The 23,745-nt window shown below is 36.3% G+C and overlaps 1 protein-coding gene across 3 annotated transcripts; it reads right to left on the bottom strand.

Moving 5' to 3' along the window:
• Positions 1-4: 4 nt before the first annotated feature.
• On the bottom strand, positions 5-23,699 carry LOC127623848 (frizzled-3-like). 3 transcript variants are annotated; one of them, XM_052098408.1, is made up of 7 exons: positions 23,585-23,699; positions 21,993-22,442; positions 12,016-12,212; positions 10,639-11,656; positions 6,236-6,384; positions 4,337-4,582; positions 5-937 (listed from the first exon to the last, which is right to left on the bottom strand). In XM_052098408.1, the coding sequence occupies exons 2-7, from the start codon at positions 22,185-22,187 to the stop codon at positions 685-687; spliced, it is 2,058 nt and encodes a 685-aa protein (XP_051954368.1). In that variant the 5' UTR covers positions 22,188-22,442; positions 23,585-23,699; the 3' UTR covers positions 5-684. The 3 variants fall into 3 exon arrangements, with proteins under 3 accessions (XP_051954368.1, XP_051954367.1, XP_051954366.1); XM_052098407.1 differs by having other exon boundaries at positions 4,337-4,585; XM_052098406.1 differs by having other exon boundaries at positions 4,337-4,762.
• Between the last annotated feature and the right edge of the window lie 46 nt (positions 23,700-23,745).

Below are 23,745 nucleotides of genomic sequence, written 5' to 3' on the forward strand. Positions count from 1 at the left end.
CCGGTATATGGGAAATAATTATAATTTTGTTTTTTTCATAAAAAACAGCAGTGGCATTATATAAACAAACTGGCATTTAAAGGGTTAAAATCCTGAAAATGAAAGAATATTTGGTAGTTTGACGCTGACATTTTTGTACACTAAGGACCTCCGAGTAACTTTTTAAAATTGACACACAAGAGTTAAAACGTGGAACAAAAAGCAGCAATAGCTTCAAAACATCACAGAACGATGATGCATCAAAAGCCCTTACGTTTAACCCTGTTTATGTAGGAACACTTTCACGAGAGAGGCTCCAAACAGCTTTGAATGTCTCACCATCAATCACAGTACATGGAAGTATTTCAAGTGTTTGGCATCCACCATAATTGAACTTGGCAACCTTTGATTGAATGTCTTGTTTGAATAAATGAATTAATGAAGTCCCTTCTCATTATCTAACATTTTCTGCTCCAGTAGCTCAACTGGTAGAGCACCTGCTACAACTGCCAAGGTCATGGGTTTGATTGCTGGGGGAATGGACATACTGATCAAATGTTTAGCTTGAATGCACAATAAGTCTATTTGTATAAAAGAGTCTGCTGAATGCATCAATCAAACTTAGTGGCAGAAAAGTCCATGTGAATTCCCCATCTCCATGTCTTCACGCATTTGGTAGCTCCCTGTTTGGTGATACATTAAAGTTTACGCCTTAGTTGCATCCTCCTCAATGACACGGTGAATGCCATTGCCAGGGCCACTTTGGATAGCTTGCGCTGTGGTGCTGAGGTCACGCATGCTGCCGTGCCGTGATTGGCTCTCCAGGCGCTGCAGGCTGCCATGCCGTGAATGGCTGTCAATGCGGTCGATGCCATAGCGCTGAAGCTGATCATTAAGGCGTAGGGTGCTCCCGTGAGGGAGACGCTCTTCAACTCCATGGAAACTGCAGGCTGTGTGTCTGACAGAAAACAGAATGAGAGATTCAATCATGTTTAGAGCTTTTCTCTTGGAAGCCATGGAAAGTGAATTTTTCAGCCATCTTCTTTCCGGAAGTATTTTTCCCTTATTTTTTTTTCCATAGGAATTTCATAAAATTCTTCTTAAGAGTCTTCTTAAGAGCCTTGAACCAAACCAATCAATACCAAAGTGAATCACATCATTACAAACTTTAATTTGAAGCAAAAATGTATTTGAATATCCAACAAAAAGATACTTAACGTCTTTAAAGAACTACAGTCCCATTAACCATTGTGAATAATGTAATTGAATTAAAAACAATGGAAAAATATAAAACTATTGATTTAAAGTTGTTTATTATAGGTATAGTAACAATATATTACATTTTATGCCAAAATATTAATATATATGCAAATATACAAGTAGTTTGAGTGTGTAAGGAGACGACTCCACTGTGTCATTAACAGTGTAGAAGCAGGACGTCACTACTGGGATATTTTGCAGCGGATTACTTTCTGCGATTCTCTGATTGGTGGATCTTTTCTCTTCAGTAACATGGAAAGTGCAATTCTTCACCAGGAATTCCGCTATCAAGCATGATTATTTTTTTATTATTAAGTTGAAATAACATGGAGTAATGTTTTCAACAAAAGCATATATCTTAATAACCAAAATCTGAGCCCAGGTCTGAGGTCTGTTTTACAGTTTTTCTCAATCGCTTTGGCTAATTTTTTGAAACAGCCTTAACATTCTCTAAATTGTAAGTTCAATTGTCACAACTGTTTTATGGGACATGACAACTCTATTTCACATCTGCAAAATGTAGTAACTCACCCAAAACATTTAATTCATGCTTTAAAACCTAAGTATTGTGTCAGTAAATTGGCCAATCTCACCAAAGATATTTTGTCATTGTGTGAGCCATACTGGTCAAAATGTTTAGATGTTTTTTCAATATGGCAGTCATCCTGAAAATGTTTGTTATATACAATTTTCATCTTTGTTTACATTTTTGTTGACACTGACTGCTTACTGTACTATACAAGAATGTCAGTTGTGTCTAGCTGAATGCTACAATGTATCACAATAGCTTTTTAGATACAGATTTCAACAGTAGGTTAAAGTTCACTGGGGAAAGCCAAAACTGTATTATACTGTAGTTCACAGAAAAATTATATGCACATTTGAAAAAAAAAAATGCAACACTGCAACACTGAAAAAACCTGCGGTAGTTGGCAAATATATATAAATTGCACATGCCAAAACATGTACAATTTGCTTAAATTAATAAGAAATTCAAATCTGGTGTGAACAAGAAATGAATTGTTCAGAGATTTTAACTTATTGTTTTAAAAAATTATTCTAATTCGAGAATTGAGCCAAAGCGATTGAGAAAAACTGTAAGAAAGAGACATTTTCTTTGGAGAAAATGAAAGGGATTTTTACTTCCAGAACCAGACTGTTGTGCTCTATTATTGTCCATGAATATGGGAACATTATATGGAAACATTGTTTGAATAATCAGGGTGGTGAGGTTAAATATTTGGGATAATAACTGAATGATCACAATTGTTATGCTTAAAAAAAGTATTGTATTTTTTCTTACTGATTTTGCAAATAGATTATTATAATAATTATAATAATAATTATTATTATTATTAATATTATTATGATTACTGTAGACATATACCTCACTAAATATTGTTAGATGTATCTGAAAACAAGACTTGTTATGCCCCGGCATCCTCGCTGACAAGTTCTTCTTCACTCAAATAGCTGAAATTTCAAATAGCTGAAAAAAACATACTGTTTGTGAAAATGTAGACACCTGCCACAGCACAATGAGAGGGGTTTAGAGGGGCATTTAAATGCAGACGCACAAGACTACATGTATAACCTTAACTATTGTGAAATTAAAATGTGTTATTCTCAGAGTAAATTTCACATGAGATCAGTGAAAGAAATTGTTTTAACCACTCAATGATGATTTAAAGTAATATACAGTATAATCAGTAGATAATGTGTAATTTGTCTTGTTTGCATTGTGCAGTCATGGGGCTAATGCACTAACTGGCTATACACGGCCATAATATACACCGGTTACACTCTGTTATTGAACTTTATGATCACATAACAATAAAATATTGTTAAAGTGATAGTTCAATTACTTCATGGTGTTCAGATAGTAGACAATTCTCTCATGATTTATTCACCCTCCTGGCATCCCAGATGTGTATAACCTTCTTTCTTCTCCACAACCCAAATTAAGATGTTTAGAAGAATATTTCAGGTATCATAAAAGTAATCCATATGACTCCAGTGGTTAAATCCATGTGTTCAGACTTTATATGACAGGTATGGGTGAGAAACAGATACGTTTTTAAGTCATTTCCAGCCCAGTAGGTGGCGATATGCAGAAAGAATGTGAAACAGCAAAAATAGAAGAAGGAGAAAGTGAAAGTAAAAGTAAAGGAAAAAGGACTTAAATATTGAACTGTTTCTCACCAACAACTATTATATCACTTCAGAAGATATGGATTTAACCACCATAGTCGTCTGGAGTACTTTTATGTTGCCCCTATGTGGATTTTGGAGCTTCAAAATGTTGGCCACCATTCACTTGCATTGTATGGACCTACAGGGCTGAGATATTCTTATAAAAATCTTTGTTTGTGTTCAGCAGATAAAAGAAAGTCATACAAATCTGGGATGTCATGAGGGTGAGTAATTGATGTGAGAATTTTAATTTTTGGGTGAACTATCCCTTTAATGGGTGGAATGATGATAAGAGAGGCATATCTTTCTATGGGCAGCTGCGTGAATGTCTTTTAGCTGCAGACGGCACATAAGTGAAGCAGCATGTCAAACAACAGAGTAAATGGGCACTTACAACTAATTGAGTAGATTTGATTCCTCTTGTAGACTAATTTAAAAAAAAATCACATGACATGTTCTTGGAAAAAGTCTCTACAGGAACGGTCATAAAGATGAAGGTAAGTTTGCACCAATGCACCAATAATAAATCTGCATGTTGACCTATTTTAACTGACTGAATAGATAATTAGCTGTCATTCTTAAAGTAGGTGAAGCTCCAGGTCACAAATACAGATGACATGGAACAATGGCAGTAAGAAGGTGTTTAGCAATCAGTACAAAGTTTTCCTGAAAGCTTGCGCTGACGAGCTGTTACAAACCATTAAAAACAGATTTGTTTTGTTCTAAATGACGTCACACCCATTCCTTCTTCGATTTCTTATCAAATATGCCGGGACCATTAATGTATCATTTTGCTTCTCAAGTAAATGTAACTTATTTTAAGAATTTGTATATATCTGTACCTGAAAACAAGACAAAAATCCTATTATGAAAATGATTTCTTGCCCACCCCGGTCCATCTCACCTGCCGTCTCGTGAGCGATGCAGGCTGCTATGGTAGCTGCTGGCCTTGCTGCGCATGCTGCCCGCACGGCTGGTGCTTGCACTTGGGGGCTCGTCCAGCATGGCGAGGTGCGTGGAGGAGGCGTGGGTGGAGGTGCCCTGTGTCGAGGTGCCTCTGGACTTCCTCACCACTGGGTTGTTGGGGTCTCTGAGGAGCAGCTGGGTGAAGTCAGGCTCCTGCAGCACCTGCCTGCTCTCATGCACCGTACTGCTGAGGGTGGTAGAGACAGGGGGAGTGGGGGTGACAGAAAGGGAGAGGGACAGGGAAAAGGTTGGTACATAGGGAAGGGAGCGGCGGAGGATTGAAGGAAGAGAGAGTGGGAAGACAGAGGGCAAGTGAACGAGGGAAGAGGGGGTGGAACAAGGGGAAGGAGAGGAGGTTAATGCCCTGATACAAGGGACAGGGATGTGATGTAGAGAGAAGGCCTTTATACTAACCACTATGATACATTTGGCGTAGTACACTACTTCTTAACTTCTTTTTAAGGCCTAGACAAAAATGGCGAAAAATCAACGAAATAACTTTGAATGTACTGTATGTTGAACTGTTGAAGGACAAAAAATAGCAAAGTACATATTTTATCTATTTGTGTGTTTCCTGAGAATCAAACCCGTAACCTTCGCATTGCTCATGCCATGCTCTAGCAGTTGAACTACAGGAACAAGAAATATCTACGTTGCTCAGTTCTGCCTTACAAAGGCAAAACACAGTAACTAAGAATACTGTCCAGTCAAATGTGTTGTACATACACACGTTAATGCACTGATTAGATATGTACATACAGCCGAGCAAAACTGAGCCAAACCAGTCTGTCACTAAACAGATCAAAGTTGAAGAGACACGATTTTGATCATTACTCAATTTCGAAAAATAGTGAAGTCAGTGTTTTGTAGAATTTGTTTTAGAAATGTATAAAAATGTGCATCAACTTAAGCCATCATCACACTAGGCTTTGAGAATGCAAAATTACTGCGGACACCACAACAAACAGGATATGAGGGTGATTTTCACAAAACCTGTCAAGAAAATGTCCTGATTGTACTTTACTCAAATCAAAGGAAAAATAAAAGAAATTACATGTTGCCTATAATAAATAAAGCCTATTTTTAGGGCCATTAAGACTTTTTATATCTTAATATTTTCATGACAGTTACGAACATTTAGTCACCGGTTCTCATTACCGCAATGCAAAAAAAAAGATGGTTATTATAATATTGTTATTAACGCAACATTAAATGTTTTTATATATTTAATTTGTTAAGTATTTATAGATCAAACACTGCAAACAATCATTTTATTACAGTTCATTTTTCTCTTGTTTTCCAATAAAAATATCTATTCATTCTTAAAACAAGATCAATTTACTTGAGAAGTAAAATAACATAAGATAATATATTTTGTCTTGTTTACAGAGACATCTAACAAAATGTAGCAATGTTTATGATTACATAGGAAAAGACTATTTGCAAATAGGGTACAGAAAAAAGTGTATTTGTCTTATCCTACTGGCAAATCGTTTTTTCAAGGATAAACCACACCAAATACAATGCAAATAAATAAATAAATAAATAAATAAAAAATAACGGTTTTAAATGTAGGCTTTATTTTTTTCTTTCCGTAATGATGTGGGGTTAAATATGACCAAAACATTTTCTTGAAGGGTTTCATGAGAAGCACCCATGATGTCACTTTCAAGGGCTTCCAGTTTTATTACATTTAAAATCACAAATACATATAATATTACATAACATCATTCCTGCAACAATAAAACAATGCAGAGGTTTTGGATCCCAACATTCAATGTGATCGCTGCTTTATGATTATGGCCAGTAAGCTTGCCAAGATTGACATTAAACTCACTCTTTTCTGCGATGCCCACTGAAGAAACTGGCCCATTCAAAGCACGTCTTTTTACTGCCAACCCAAAACACTGATGGGATGCCCACCACCAGCATCATCAGGTACTTGATGAGAAATAAGGCGATATCAGGCCTGCTTTTCTGTTCCACCTGTGAAGACAAAAGCAATGGATTCATATTAAGCACTTGTACCAACACAACTAAAGCGGCCCCATTATGCAAAATTCACTTTTTTGTTATTTGAACATACAGTAAATGTGTGTTGGCAGTTTGTGTACACAACAACCCTATAATGATAAAAATCCACCCAATCCTATTTTTTTAATCCCCATTAATCATAAGCACTGTCTCAGAACATGCAGTTCGCAGATTCTGTACAAAGTGACGTCACTTTGTACAGGCCCTGCCCACAACTGTTGACGGACATGTTTGTTTGTGTGTGTTGTTTCGTTATAGTGCATAGCGAACATTGTAACATAGTATTTGTGTGTGTGTGTGTGTGTGTGTGTGTATGTGTGAGCGTGTATTTATCACTTTGTGGGGACCAAATGTCCCCATAAGGATAGTAAAACCCGAAATTTTTGACCTTGTGGGGACATTTTGTCGGTCCCCATGAGGAAAACAGCTTATAAATCATACTAAATTATGTTTTTTGAAAATGTAAAAATGCAGAAAGTTTTCTGTGAGGGTTAGGTTTAAGGGTAGGGTTAGGTTTAGGGGATAGAATATAAAGTTTGTACAGTATAAAAACCATTATGTCTATGGAAAGTCCCCATAAAACATGGAAACACAACATGTGTGTGTGTGTGTGTGTGTGTGTGTGTGTGTGTGTGTGTGTGTGTGTGTGTGTGTTGCTCATCCATCATTACAAAACTGCTGAAAAAACTCTACAACAAATAAATAAATTGACCAAATAACCATTCGGAAACGTCCTGGTTCATTCTCAAAGTTGTTCAGTCCCTCCCTCATCAGTGTCTGACTCCGGTTCAAACATATAGGGCTCAACACCACTATTTTCGCTGTGAGTCATATTGCTTATGATCTGACGGAGAAAAACTCTGCCCAATTCTGGATATGGGGCAGGGGGCACCAGCTCATTTTAATTTAAAGACACACACCAAAACCGCTTGTTTTTATTCCCACCCAAAAATTGTCATTTTCAACATGGTATAATAAATAATCTGTAGGGTATTTTGATCTGAAACTTCACAGACACATTCTGGGAACACCAAAGATTTAAATTACATCTTGTGAAAAGGGACAGGTTACTCCGGGGTATTGTCCCTGTAATAAGTGTACTGTGAGTCACTTTGAATAAAAGCGTCTGCCAAATGAATGAATGTAAAAAGTGTAAATGAATGCAATTAAAACATGAAGGCTTATTCTCCCTTGCAAATCTCTATACTTGCACGGAACCTTATACTGAGTGCACATTCGTACATGTGTGTGAGTAGCTTTCTGTGTCACTTTAGCCTTGGGTTGTGCGTGTGATTGTGTGGATGGGAAGTGCTTTATCTCAGCTCACTGCACAATCGCCAAAGGCATAAACAGAGCTGCAGCCAACACAAATGTCTATCCTTTCTCTTTCTCTTATACGCACACACTCGCTTTGTGCTTTAGATGGAGCATTTCTTCTGCTCTGAATGCTGTCAGATTGCATTTACATCAATATACAGTACATTCATGTCATATATTTAATGAATATTCCATTCAGTGTTATAGAAACTACCAAATAAAATGTGGCATCACCATTTTTAAGACAGTAAAGTCTAATAAAATCTATTAAATCTAAAATATTAAATCTAATAGACCTTATTCATGCACTGCTGTGCATCTTTGATTTTTAATGGGAATGACAAAGAGGCTGTGAGGAATAGACTTACAGTCTCTTCAATGGGCTGTACTGCAGTTTAAAGTGTTTTTGGATCGTTACGCAGGAAACAACAATTATAAAATATCTGTCTAAGAACATTCAGGATACAAAGAAGTCCAGACAACATGAGCTGAGGAAAATCAGATGTGATCAATAGCTTCATACAGCTTTATACCATTTGCACCATTGAAGAGATGGTAAGTCTATCCAGGGACGTTAATAGACATTCATGGATAGAGGGGCTAAGCCTCTTTTAGGGGGGTATGGACATACTCCCCCAAAACGTCTTTTCATCATGTATTTTTATAGTAATATCAGATGGAAAATCTATCCAAATAAGGTTATTTTATAAAAAGGAAGTCAGAAGAATACACACCAAATTTACTTTGTGTTAATACGCAAATACAGATTCACAAAACATGAATTACACTTATGCAAAGCATTAACGTATTGCTAATATTTGTTTCTTATGCTTAAATTGATTTACATTTTCACAAATCTTACTCCACACATGCAACAAACAAAAAATCACGCTTTTAATTTCATTTACGCTTTTACAAATCTTACTCTGCTCATGCAAATCATTTAGGCACTATTTTACCTTCATACTATACAGAAAATGAAGTTAGAAAATGGTTATCAAGAGTGGGCTATTGATAAGTGTTACAAGACTGACTGTCATAAAATCGTTTTTACATGATGCTGGTGTAATCTAATGCAGTCTTAATGTAGTGACCGCAAACACAATAAGCTCTGCTAATTTTTAAACATCATTTGGTGGAGGGGAGAATGATGAGCCTATATGTCGTTTTGCACAACAGGACGGTTTGACCACTCGGTTTGGCTCGATCACACTTATAATATAACAATATAGCTTAAAAATATAGTCAGAAAAAAACAAGTTTGCACAGCAATTTATAGCAATATCTCTTTGTTTAAACACCAGCCAAAACGTTTAGGTGTTCAATATTTTCCTCACAAAAAGGACGCACATCCAATATGTTAACTCACCATCTTCACCAACAGCCAGGTACAGCATCCCACGTTTTTTCCTTTGTTAATTAATCCTTATAACATGTTTAGGGCAATAGAGCACTTTAATACAAGTGTCTTTCAATACAAGACTAAGATGAGTTCTGAATTTAATGACTACACGGCTGTCGCGTGCATTTGGTTACATTTGGCAACACTCAGCTGTATGGGTATAACCCGTTAAACCTGCTCTCAATGTAATAGTATATAAAAGGGCAGTTTTATTTTATTTTATTTATTTGGGAGCTAAAGCCCCCCTAAAATAGTCCTAGCGACGTCCCTGTAGGCCTATCCCTCACAGCCTTGTTGTAAAAAGATGGCGCTTGCGGGAATAAGGTCTATTACAGCAATACATTTAATAATATGCTAATAATGGAAGACAAAAACTTCATAGCATAATGTACTACTGCAGAGATAGCATGACACATCACTGTCTTTTCCATCCACAACAGAAGTTGCAGCAGTAGATTGATACGACCTCATTAAAACTAATCACACGCTGCCTCAGGCATACACACATACACATTATCATACGCACACATATGCTTCAACATCGTCACTGAGATTGCTGAGTTTCACTGACGTGAAGCTGAGTAAAAATCCACCTTCCATGACAGTCTCTTTGTTTCATTTATGCTTCAGTTTCTCTGCATTATTGCAAATATGCGATATTATTAGTGCTGTGCAGCTGTTGCTGTATGTTTATTGAGATACTCAGTTTTAAATGTCCAACGAAGCTCATTTCAGTGGTAAAACTGATAGAAAATTTGATAGACTTTTATCTTCATTAATTGTGTTGTAGTTTTAGGTGTGGCTGCCCCATACTTGCATAACAAAAACAGTATTATGGTATTACCCTTTTTTTTGGGACATGGTACCATGGTAATGCCATTGTTTTTGGACATACACTATAGAAATACCATGGCATTTTTTGAAGTATCTTGGATGGAGTAATCGTTGAGTACCATTTTATACATCAAAAAACCAAAGTATTACCATCTAAAATGATCACTCTTCTGTAAAGTTTATTTATCCAGAGAGCACTGTATTCTTAGTATTTAGTTGAGCAGATGAGTTAAATATTGCCAAGCATTCTGTTTGAATCTCAACCATCATCATGTGTAACCATCATACATTCAAGCTTAACCACTTATAAAACCACAATAAATATTTTAAATACTGAAATGTTTCCCAATATTGATCACTCAGAGTGACAACTGATGGGGGGGTTGCTGCTGCTGCTGAATGGTAGCACAGAAAACACTGTCAAGAGTTTTTAGTACAGTATCCCAAACACATTGGTGCAAGAATGCATGTTCTAGAACTATTAACAAAAGCAAAAGTCATGAAAATCATTTGGCTCCTATAGTAAAGTTCCTACACTATTTGTAATTGGTGGGATGCAAATTTATGAATGCCCTTCCATTTGAGACTTTTAAGTTCATACTGTGTGTTAACATACAGTATACTGTATAAGCACTTAATAACATTATGTTTACCTTAAGCGGGCAGGGGATGTGGTACTCTCTGCAGTGCTCCTGTACCCAGGTAGTCTCCCACACTGATCTGTTGCTCTGCTCATATAGATAACAGCCAATTACTGTCAGCAGAGGCACCAGATACAACACAGAGAACACGCCAATCCGGATCATGAACTTCACCAATTTGTCCTGGTTCTCTTTCTCCAAAGGAATCTCCATGCGGACCCTATTCAGTGCTGCGATGCCTGTTAATAACAGCACCACACCCACAACCACATCCAGCGCAAGAGGCACCAAGAGGAACCAGCATAAAGCCATTAGGTCGTAGAGCCCCACAAAGCAAACACCGCTCAAGCTGTCGCCCTCGATTTTGTTCATGGCCATGAGGGTGATGGTGAGGGCCCCTGGAACTCCCCAGGCCACTGCATGGAATAGCAAAGCCTTCTTTTCAATAGCCTCGCTCCCCCATTTGGGAACAGCAGCCAGGAACCAGGTGATGGTAAGTATGACCCACCAAACGCTGCCCGCCATGGTGAAGAAGTAGAGTGTCATGAAGAGGAGCGTGCAAGCTTTGTTGTGAGAGCCCTGGGTGATGGTAGAGGCACGGAATCGACCCGAGCTTGCAGAATTACACGACACACGATCCTCCAGTAGGAAGCCCAGGAAGAAAACCAGGGACACCATCATGTAGCAGACGGCATAGAAGATGATGGGCCGCTCAGGGTAACGGAAACGCCTAACGTCGATAAGGAAGGTCAAGAAGGTGAAGAGTGTGGCTGACAGGCAGACAATGGAGATAACGCCAATGAAATAGCGGGCGAAGATGAGCTCATCTTTGCGGAAGTACATGTTTGGGCAAGGAGGCGAGCAGTCACGCACACCCATGAATGAGTAGCCCAACTCTGGGTTGATCTTCAGCTCTCGTGGACACCAGAAGCCATAGTCCCGTTGAACAGATGATGGCGATTCATCTGTGCTGTCAGAGTTGGGGAGTAAGTCTATAGCTCGAGGGTAAGACTCATCACATTCTGGAAACCTAAGCGATAGATTGCATACATTTAAAATATGGAGTAAAATATGGAGTATCAATCAAGTTTATTATTAATGATAAGAGGAAAATTTGAAAAACAAATATTGTTAACTAATATAAAAATAAAAACAAAAGTTTGCAAAACAACAAAAACTACATGATGATTTAAAAGAAAACTAAACACAATTACAAATAATTTACTTTTCTTTTTTTTATGTTATACGTTTTGAGAACTAAAAACCAATACCATTCTGAAAATAAACTAAAAATAGTAATTTTAAAAATACAAATCAAAATTCTAGTAAAAATAAATGCTATTGAAATGTTCTCAATAGTACTACAATAACAACCCTCGTATTCTGTACCTGTTACACTCCATCTCCTCTGGCCAGCTGACCCCAAACATGTCCATGAGCTTGTAGCAATCACTCTTGGCACGCTGGCACAGGCGTCGACATGGCAGGGTCACTCGGCCATACTCAGTGCACACGGGTGCATAAAGGGAACACAAGAATGGCCGTATTTCTGTGGAGCACTCGAGGTTTACCATAGGATGAAATGGCTGCATAGTCAGAGAATGGGAACACAGAAAAATATACAGAGAGATTTAGGCATTAACAGTTACAGTTACTGAAGATGTATTTTATCAAAATAATTTTTTTATCAAAATACATTTGGATTTATTTGGTACAAATATAATATAATATATAAAATATAAAAATGTATGAAGCACACATGCACCCCTTAAGAAATATTAAAATTTACGTATATGACAATTAATCATGAAAGCCTTAAAAGAGACTATTAATCATCATTGCCCTAAAACAGACAATTAATCACCATAATCGCAATTATATGTGTGACAATAATTTGTCAGCCAAATTTAATAACTGTGACTATTTGGCAGCGATAGACATATATATCTCAAAATAACCACATTTTTTATAGTCGATTAATCAATCTGGACTGCATTTCCCAAAAGCATTGCAAGCTTGATCGTAGAGACCATTGGCGCCAATGATCTTCGAATCTTCCGATGTTTTTAGGAAGGTTTTTAGGAAATGCAGTCCAGATTGATTAATCGACTATATAAAATTTGGTTATTTTGAGATTATCAGCATCGCCCGATAACTGTGCTCGATTTTCTGATTAACTAAAGTGGTGATTATACACTAGTTTCAATATCTACTGACAGCCTTGTCAACGGATAATGCACATATTTTATTTTATGTATTTTTTGGTAGTGATTTTAAGTAAATATTGTGTCAAATAACTGTTATTTATACTCATCAATTTTGATTACAAATAATGTTCTACAATTACATTTGATGATTGTTTATATATCAGCATTGTATCTGCCATCATCAAACCCTGCTCTCTAGATAATTGTTATCAGTCATTAAATAACAATATTTGTTGACCATTAATACTGTATTTGGTTCATACAGAATTTTTTTTTTTTAATTATTATTATTTTTTACATACTTTAAATGTGCACTAACTATTTTTATGTTGTTTTGCTATCTCTAATTCACCTTCTTAAGCAATTGATAGAACCTTAGCCTCTCTGCTGCCCCCACTTGTTCTGGAGCATTGATGATCTTAAGTGATGTTACTGCAGGTTGACTGGTGCACAACATAACAGGATGACAGGATTCTGGATTCTCAGGAAAATATTAGAGTTTGAGGATCGAATTGCAAGATGTACCTGGTCATGAGATTTCAACATGGCAGCCATCATGTCTGTGTTTCTTCATAAATACTACCGTTTTCTATCTTGCCCTATTTCCAGTACATGAGAATGGAAATTTGATCTGTGGCACAAGCATAGTAAAGTACCTCCCTCTTCTCTCTGAGGATGTCTTTGTTTTGGCCAGGGAGACATGCTGTTTATTCCTGGGCCCTACTTATACCATGAGGCATTCTGGGAGTAGTACCAGCTTTGGGGCCGGACATAAATATGCAAATCCCATGGGGGGAGAATGTGGAAGGCGCCACCCAGGACCAGACAGATAGACAATAATGCCTCCATCCCTGCAGAGTATAGGCCTTTGTGATGGTAGGGTGGGGGTTCTGAGACACCCTTTGTGTCATAGCCCACATGAACAAGCTTTATAGTATGCATTGGGTAGTTGATGCATGTCCATGAGGTTTTTTAATTTATTTTAATTTTTTATTAGTTATATTACTTCATATGGGAAAGTCTAAATTTGAGGTGCTATGACTAACTTTCTTATAAGTTTTTCCACTAAGTATTTTTAAAATCCTTTTGTCTTCACTAGTTTATTTTAAATGGTCCTGTGTTGTGACAAATGAGTTAGTAAAAGAACAAATATTTAATGTCTCTCAATAAATATGAGATAATAAATCAGTGAATAATAATACAATAAGCAAAATGTCAACTTAGGCTAAATGTATTTCATGTCAACAACCCATATACAGTATATTGCTCTTTGTGTTTGCTATTAAAATGTTATTGGTTACATATTGAATGCAATGTTGTCATTCATTATGCTTCTAAACACCAGTTCTAAACCTAATAAACGACCTAATCCAATGGATAAATCATGTGATTTAATGCACAAACTCTAGCAGCTTTTCCACCATCGGGCCGAACAATTCTCATTCCAAAACCGTGCCGATCAGGGTCAGCTGGTGCAGTTAGGTTTCTTTTTCAGGAGAATGTACGTAACAGATCCGTATTTTGGCGACGCATTGAGAGGGAAACATTGGAGCGAGTGTGGCATTCTATGGAGGATGATTGCATATTCCAGTTTTTAGGACTGTTTTTTCCCTGGTTTTACTTTGCTAACAAACAGTAAAGAAGGTTTATAAATGTGCCATGACATACTCAAGTGGAAATGCAACTGTAACCGTTCTGTTCCACGCTCAGAACCGTTCAGCCCAGTGGTGGAAAAGTGGCTTTTTTTTTCCGTTTTTCATTATTGTAAATAAGAGAGGTCACAACACATATATGATAAACTACAACACATATTCATAATGAGATCATTCAGCCAGTGCCAGCACAGCAGTCTACCACCCAAAATGTGTGTAAAAAGGGATTAGGACGGCTATTATGCTTGCCCATTTTGACACAAAGCAGCAATCGTTTCCATGCACATAATCCATATTTAACGCAGGATATACCATTGAGCTCAAAATGTGCAGCCAACATGACACACGAAAGAGCGCCAGCTTAAAGAATCAGACAACTAAGCAATTTTCATCATGTGGATTCCATAAACATAACTAAAGGCTACAGTTAAATTAACTTTTGATATGAATTTTTTTTTAAATATATTTTTCAATAAAAAGGCCTAGCAGGGTTCCCACACCTTCCTTACAATACATTTCCATGTTTTTTCCTTTACATTTCAAGAATTAATTTCTATCTAACAAAATATGCATATAATTAGATGGTATAGTTACAAAAACGAAATATTAATTATAGACATTCTGTGAATTTTTAAGGATGTATTTTTAAATATCCATCAAATCACAATTTTTAAATTCCCTCTATTTTAAGGTTTTCAAAGACCATGGTAATACTGAAGTACAAACAAGGTGGTAAAATGCAATTGTTACCTCAAAGATCTATTTCAACATAATCTAAGCCACAACAATTAATTTTGTTTGTGTTTGTTAGATTCAATAAAAATTTTGACTTGAATAAAACTAGTTAATTTAGCTATTACCACATAAAGCACATTATTATGTTACCAGAAATTGTTTTCTTACAGCGTATGGCTACATCTTAAAACGCTGAATAAGAATAATTTATATTGCAGCAAAACATGTGTACTGAGAAAATAGAGCTTCAGCTATCCTCCTTACAAAAGGTCTGATTGCATGTCCTATCCCATTCTGAGCTCAATTGAGTGGACATACACTGGCTGTTAAGCAAGATAAAAATAAAGCGAATGCCCTTAGTTGGTTATTTGGTCAAAACATTATCTCATCACGGCTGTCATGCCACATTACATGCAATGAAATGATCTGATGAACTCAAATGTGTGCATCTGGCCCACTGCAGTCCTGAGGGCAAACATACACTTTTTACACAGCAATGTCCATCCATTTCCTTTGTGTTTCTCAAGGGCTTTGCTGAATGTTATTTAAGACATCTAAAACATGTAGAAATGGGAAAACACAGAAGACAGAAGAGGAACAATTTTCTGATTGGGCAGAGAGCATACGGTATGATTACAAGCATCTGTGTGCCACTGGAGGGAATGACTTTATGTGGCCTTTTAAATGCTCTATACATCTTAGAGTTGCTCCGATGCCAACATTTTGGCTTCGGTATACGACACCAGCCCTGGTACCTCTGTATTGATACTAACTCGATAGTTAGGCAACAAATAAAATAAAAAAAACAAGAACAAAACACTGTTTAAAATGTTTTGATGAAATTACACACACAATTACTTGACAAAAAGAACTGCATAATGTCTTATAGATACAAATTATGCCTTTTGTTTTTTTATTTTTTCTGGATTCCATGTTAAATGCTTTAATTAAATGTTATGATCAAATTGTGTTTAATCAAATACATACTATACAGCTTTAATCAAATCAAAATATAATAGATTTAAAAAATATAGAGCCAATAATAATATTTCAACAATAATAATAATATATATAATTTCTGGTAAAAAACTAAAAAGATTCAAAACAAAGCTTTACATTACAACTCAGGCAAAAGGCTGCAATGGCTGAATCACAACATGCTGATATTCAGTACACTTGCTTTTGTGATATTGCTTACAGATAATATTATTAATATTATAACCATTTAATATTATATTATTGTAATTATGAGTATTACTGTGACTACTTAGAATATTACATTTTTGTACAGTAGTAATAGTTTTCTGTCATTATATCTTAAATTTCAAGCATCCAGTTTAATAGAGCTCTTATTTCATCAAGACTTTTATTTTGAAAGACCTTTGAAGTTCTTCCTGTTTGTGAAGGGTTCGTTATATCAAGCTTCCTGTGACTCGCGAGCTGAAATCTCCAAGCTGCAATGGTGAAAACAGTAATTCAGAGCCAATTATACACTAAACACACTGCTCTGGGGCTCTGAAGATGGATACTATTGGACACACTTCATGCGAATCAAGCATTAGTAGTGTGTGTTTTGTTTGTGTTCATGTGCGTGCCAGTGTGTGTGTTGTGTTTGTGTTCATGCCTGCTTATGTGTGTGTGTGTGAAGGAGATGACAGAGCAGGACGGTGTCTCTCATTCAATCTGTGGCGTGTATGTGACTGTATATTATTTCATTAAATGACATCCTTCTGCATCCGTCTTTGATTTAATCTCAAAACTCTCACATTACATTTAGCTAATGGCAGCATCCTTTAATATGGTACTGAAATTAACAACAAGATGATATCGTACCATTGAAAATTTTGGGGTATTGCGATATTTAATTAGTACTGGAATACTGTGCAACCCTAATACAGCTGGCATGCTATTGCATAGACAAGCTTTATGGTTTATGCAGAGGCACTTCATACATTAGGCAATTTTAAACTGTAATCCCCAGAAGCAATTATAGAGTTACCCTGGTCAGGTCTTTCATGATCTGGCTCATGTTTTGTTTGAATCTGTCTCTGTCACTTATATATATGGCCTTAATATATTTGGAAAAACAGATTAATGAGTTCACTTTAGAAGCAGCTGCTACAGATTTGTAGCTGCTCTTTTCACGGCTTGCCACTAATGAAGGACTCATGTATACCCTCAATTCAATTTAAGCTTTCTCTCTTTCTCTTTAAGACAAATTATTTTGGTGTTCCAAGCAAACACATGTGTAACAACAATGGTGTGCTGTCGCCCCTTGGTTATTTACAAAAAAGCAAAAATCGCAGTTACTAAGTTGCTTACATTGGAAGTGAATGGGGCCAGTCCATAAACATTAAATACACATTGTTTCAAAATATAGCTACAAGATGAAAACATTATGTTGCCATGATTTTTGAGGGATAAAATCACTTTTTTTTTTTAAATAAACCAGGGACGACACTAAATAATTTTTAGTTGTAATCAACATTATGCTTCAAATGATGTTGGCTGAGCTAAACTTCTGATGAACCCAAAACATTAATACTGACCTATTGATTCAATTTACAGGTCAAAAGTTTGGACACACCATATAATTCATAATTTTTTACTATTTTCTAAATTTATAGTTCAAAAAAGTTACTTAAAGCGTGGATCTGCAACCTCTCAACTAGGTTCGATACAATCAAATATTGATGTATCGCAATACTTCTCACGATACTTTATCGATACTTAGATCAATGTATCATGATATATCGTGGTATTAACAGTGCAGTCAGATATGCTTCTATGAGGCACCAAAGAGACAAAATGCTCCTACAGGATTCACAGGTTTCTCTCATGGACATGTTTGGATCTAGGGCCAAAATATAGATTTTCTACTTAATCTCATTGGTATGATCCCTATGTCGATTCTTAAAATGCCAAGATCGCTCTTTCTTTCTGTCTGCAATCCTCAAAATTCGGATGTGTGTAAAAACTCAAATAGTTTAGAATTCACTCACCAGTGCAAAATCGATCCATGATATTGTGATGTATCGCAATATATCGTATTGTGACATGTGTATCGCGATACCTGTCCTATCGTGAGGTGGCTGGCGATACCCAGCACAACTCCCAACCAGGGATCTACCTGGGATGTTTCTTAACAGTATTGAAGGACCATGTCCTTTCCATGCTGGCCACTTGTTGGCTGCTTTTCCTTCACTTTTCAGTCTAACATGTTCCTTGAATAATAATAATAAAATAAGTTTTGTAAAGAATTTCTACAACTTTCTACACATCTCCACAATCACACGTTTGTCTATAAAACTCATTTTAATAATTAAAGCATAAGCCTTTAGATTAAAGTGTCAGCTGTATCCAAACATTTGGTAGTATATTACACTGGTGGTGCATTTTCAAGTAGTATTGGATATTTTAGTATGTTTGATGAAATGTATTTAAGTATGTTTTTCCCAGTTTTTTTTTTTTTTGTATTATTGTAATGCAGCTAATACTGGTGCATTTAATTCTGAATCTATTTGCCAGAAAAAAGAAAAATGTAAAAGAAGGAAATAATCTTTTTTAAGTCACCTAACCTGACCTTTTGAATGTGTTCATTCACAAGTAAATACTTTTCTCCCTCCCTCTACCCATAAATCCAGAGTACATATTCTTTTCTCTGTGCACCCCCACTGCCTTTTGATAGGGACTGTGCTCTGTCAAGACTGTAAGACATATTATGGGAACCACATAATCCAATATTTGTTATTTACATAATCTTTCTTTCAGATTTCTTCTCCTTTTCTTCCAATCACTATTAAATTCTTAAGGCCACGTTCACTTCACAACATTCAACATCACTACCATGGCAACCAGTGATGCAGAAACAGCCAGAGTTTGAGGGAGGGGTCTAATGGAGAGAGGTCAGAGTGCGAGTGACGACCACCTCCTGAGAGAGAAAATCGGCTCTTTTGTTGCAATACAATTGGCCCCTTTTCTCCAGCAACCACAGTACCTTGTGTGGGGGAGGGATGAAAAAGAGAGGAGAGAGTGGAAAGCAACAGACAGAGAGAAAGACTGCCCTATAGTGCAAATGCCTTACCAAATGTGCATTAATGTCTACATATTAAAATCAATTATCTTCATTTACAGTTTAAACAGTCCCATGTAACACTTTTGTATATGTAAAATAATGTAGAGGGCAGGGTGGCTGATTGATAATATAATGCTGATATATAATAAATAAAATAAAAAAATCACATTTTGCACAAAATTTAATTAAAAGACATTTTAATAAGAAAACTTGCACAATCCATTGACAAGGTGTATTGTGGAACTAACATGGTGGAATGGCCACTTCTTTTAATCATCCATTCTTCTAATGGACAAATATTGGCCTGGTCCATATATCAAATATTGAAAGGGTATCCTTCAGGAACCCAACAATTTTGTCTCAGTCAGTCTCAGATGTTATAATTATTTTAGTGTAATGCCAATATCAAGTTGCAATTCTAAATTTGAGCTTGATTTGAGATTGCCAGATTGCATGACCACTGCTGAGTGCCCTTAAACATCACGCTGTGGTAAAAATAACACAAGGACAAGGTCAAGCATCTTTGCGTGTTTGAAAAATGGGGGAGGTAGATTAAATTAATTAGAAGTCAAACTACATCAATCAGAGCATCTGAAATGCTAATTACTATTGTTAGGTTAACCAAGCATCCTCCTTGTTTGCACAGTTCAAATCCTTGTTGAATCTTTCCATTACTATACACAACCACACCAATCCCAGAATACCGTCCCTTTAGGCAACTGTCCCAATTCACAGATGAGGTTATCCAGAGTTCAGAGTAAGTTGGTACAACTGTCCTACAGTGATTTTGAATCTGAAAGCAAGCACATTTAACCTGCCCCCTTATAAAGCCCAAAACAAATATATTGTTGGCAGTTGCGACTTATGAAATTAAGGATTTAATATGGCTTTCTTTTCAACTAGGATCACTTTGGTCCCACTTCTAGTCACTGATGGCAGTTGTCTGCAACAGTAAAGGCTATTCATCGCCCAAATCATGGTTACTCAGCAGACTACATTCCCATTTAAAATCACATGTCAATCTTCATTTGGCTTTTCCTTTTCATGCCAAGAAAGAAGAGTAACAACATGTAACATTGGAGCACACAAGGTTTGCATTAACTGGAATTCTAAATTCCATATAAAATCTATATTAAATTGCATAAGTATTTTTGTGCAGTTTTAGGCCATATCCACACTAATATGTCTTAGTTAGAAAATGCATTGATTTCACTACGTTTACGCCTCTCATCCAGTTCACAACAGTTTCCACCAGTACAAACCGAGCATTTAGATTACTCTTCATTTCTGCATACTTTGGACGTCACACATTATGACTCAAATGGATGTGGCTGTGTGGAGTGTGAATGCAGCCTTATAGAATGAAAACACTGCACATATTGCAAGGAACAATTTTTTTTTACCTGTTAAATTCCTGCATGCACAAACCCATATGTGCAACATGTAAATATATATTTTTAATACTATCTGTACATACCCACACCTCTATACACAAACTCGTTTGAATTATTCTGTAAGTATGATATTCTTGTAATTCTGTGTCTAGCTGTTGTATAATCTCTGATATCTGATGTTATGTGACCGATGGTCAGTGATATAGATTTAGTCCTTTTAAAATTCAAGAACAATGTGCATTTGAATATATTTCTTTACTGATCTTGTAATGCTTTGTGCAAAAAAAGTATCATCACTTTGTGTGTGTGTTTGTGCTGCTTGTTACAGTGCAAAAGGTTATGTAACTCCACGTTTCACCACACAAATATGCAAGAGGATGAGCAGATGGTGTCCTGCATTGGCTAAACTCTGTCCATTTATTTTTTTCTCTTTATTTCTTTTTCTTCTGATCTCTTTAATTTTCTGTCCCATTTCTTTCTCTATTATATTGAGGCAGGATGGAGTAAGTTAAAACCTTGTGACTGAGGACAAAAGGTTTTAGATAACATTTACAGTGCTGTGTGTGTTCAACCGAGATCCACTGCCCACTGTAACAAGCTAATGCAGCTGCTCTCCATTGGGCTCAGCCGAATATTGTGTCTCAGTAAAGAGGATTAACCATCAGCTAGAATCAATCCAGGGGTTATGGCTGCAAATACAAAGATTATAAAGCAATCAAAATAAACAATGCGACCAGGCACCATTAACTGCTCATAACATCAAGCACTTTGGCATACACTCTAGCAAGCCGGTGTAATGCAACCATGCCATACAAATATGTTATAAGATACTTGTTCAGTCTACATCCCAACGAACAGCAAAAATATTATAAAAAAGCAAAATGCTAAGCAAAGCTTAGCAAACAGTCCCGTAGGACAGATAAAAGATGAATTTCCCTTTAAACGTTTCTGTAATGTGATCTGAATAATCTGTTCTGCAAAGCAAGAAAGAACTGGGTCAAACCTAAGCCGACAATTGATGCAGTTGGTCCATACGGTGGTGTCTGTTTGAAAATACTAATTGCAAATGAAAGTGGTTCAGAGCAAAGAAGTTGGCCATGAAAATTCATGTTTTACTATTAAGGAAATAATTCTGAATTAGACATAAATGTATAGCCTGTACTGTACAGTATATGTGCAACCCACATACAGCTGTATGATTGTGCTGTGATCATGCAGTTATTAGAGCATAGAGATTACAACTAGTAATTTGATCATGCCAATTAAACGATCAGCCTGTGTAAGGTTATGACAGACACTTTACCTCCATTGCGAGAGCAGCGGTCTGCTGGTCATAGTGATTTAGAAGGTTGGGCATGAAGGTGGTATTGTAGGAAAGGCCCTGGCACATCCTTAATGTGATAGGTTCACAGGTGAACATGCTATGGCTCCCAGTAGCTTCCATATTTATTGCCAAACATGTAGTCAGCATGGACAATAGTACCCAAAGGAGATCCATGGTTGGAAGTGCACTCCAGAGCAAGGTTTGGATGTGCTGTGTCTTGCAAAGGATAGGTGTGTATCAGGAATTTACAAGATCATCCATTTCCTAATAAATTAACTGTTGCTTAACAAATGCAGAAATTGCCCTTATAGGACGTGCATCTCCATTTTGCAGTGCCATCCTAGATCAAGGTCTTTTCAATGCACGTCCGTCTATTGTTGTCATGCATTTCTGGGTTTCAAATGTTGTTACGTGGCATCCACATTTCATCTGTGGGTGACAGAACATAAATGGTCAGATGTGAGCTCAGCAGACTAACATTAATTATGAGTGGAATGGAAAAATCTTCGGAGATTTCTCAAAATGTGGGATATATTTTCAAAGTGAACAATGCGTGATCACAAGCACTGTCACAGTTTAGTGGCAGCAAATAAAAGATGCTTTATAAGTGTATACCTAAGGGACCAGAAAAAATCCAATGTAACAATGCACACAGTAACCATACAAAAGAAAGAATTAAAGCACAAAATGAAGGAATAGAATGGAACAGAGAATTGAATGAAGAATTAACTTGAGTAGAATTGTCAAATTATGTATCTGTGTATAAAGTATCTGTGCATAAAACATCTATATGGATTTAATAACATGCAAACATTAAGCAACGTGCACATACAGTAAAAAAAAAAAAAAAAAAGTCCACTTCCAATATAGCTAATTAAATATTTTTCACTTACAACCAATAAACAATACGTATAATTCATTAGTAATATCACTCGTGTAAAACGGTAAAAATGTCCACAAAAAAAAAAAAAAAAAAAAAGACTTCGCTAACCGTGTTCGGAGCTCCATTTACAGGCATCATGCAGAAAGGGGATTTTAAAAGACAAAATATCATGCTCCAAAAGGGTTTTATTACTTTTATTTTTTACGTTCTATTTTATTTAACCGTCGATAAACATTGCGCACGTTCGTCAAAATAACGTACAAAAGATTACGCATTCCTTTATTAAAAGATGGGATATCCCTTGGGAGTCGTGTAGCCGCTGCGCTGTAATCAGAATGAGCTTGATTGCCAAGTAGGCCCTATGCTTACACATACAAGGAATTTGTCATGGTGAGAAGCAGCTTTCAGTGAACAAACAATACAACAAAAAGACAGAGATGATAATAATAATAATAATAATAATAATAATAATAATAATAATAATAAAATAGAATAATGAAGTAATGAAACTACCTTCAAAATAGGTATTTTATTTAATTTTAGGTGTAGTTATTACTCGTATTTTACTCTAAACTTTCTAAAACATGCTTCTATGCATAATAATAATAGGCCTAATAATAATAATAATAATAATAATAATAATAATAATAATAATTCTGATAAAGAAGGGGGAAAAAATCATTCTTACCTCTCTTTGTAAGTATCATTCACGTGCGGGACCCCACTCTGCTCCTCTAACAATAAGACCCCAGTGTGTCTTTAGGGCAGGTTCGGAGGATTTGTCCTGGCGCGCGCAATCGGCGGTGACGCGCGGACGAATATTACTCTCGCGTTACTCAGTATAAAATC

The sequence above is a fragment of the Xyrauchen texanus genome, chromosome 30 (genome assembly GCF_025860055.1).
Source record: "Xyrauchen texanus isolate HMW12.3.18 chromosome 30, RBS_HiC_50CHRs, whole genome shotgun sequence".
NCBI classification, from domain to species: Eukaryota; Metazoa; Chordata; class Actinopteri; order Cypriniformes; family Catostomidae; genus Xyrauchen; species Xyrauchen texanus.

What these genes read in the sequence shown, in the direction of transcription:
- LOC127623848 (XM_052098406.1), bottom strand. Translation starts at nt 22,187, where the DNA reads ATGGATCTCCTTTGGGTACTATTGTCCATGCTGACTACATGTTTGGCA. An exon ending in GAGGAGATGGAGTGTAACAG is followed by an intron (nt 11,657 to 12,015) that starts GTACAGAATACG and finishes TCTATCGCTTAG; the next exon opens with GTTTCCAGAATGTGATGAGT. An exon ending in AGTGGGCATCGCAGAAAAGA is followed by an intron (nt 4,763 to 6,235) that starts GTGAGTTTAATG and finishes CCCTTGTATCAG; the next exon opens with GGCATTAACCTCCTCTCCTT.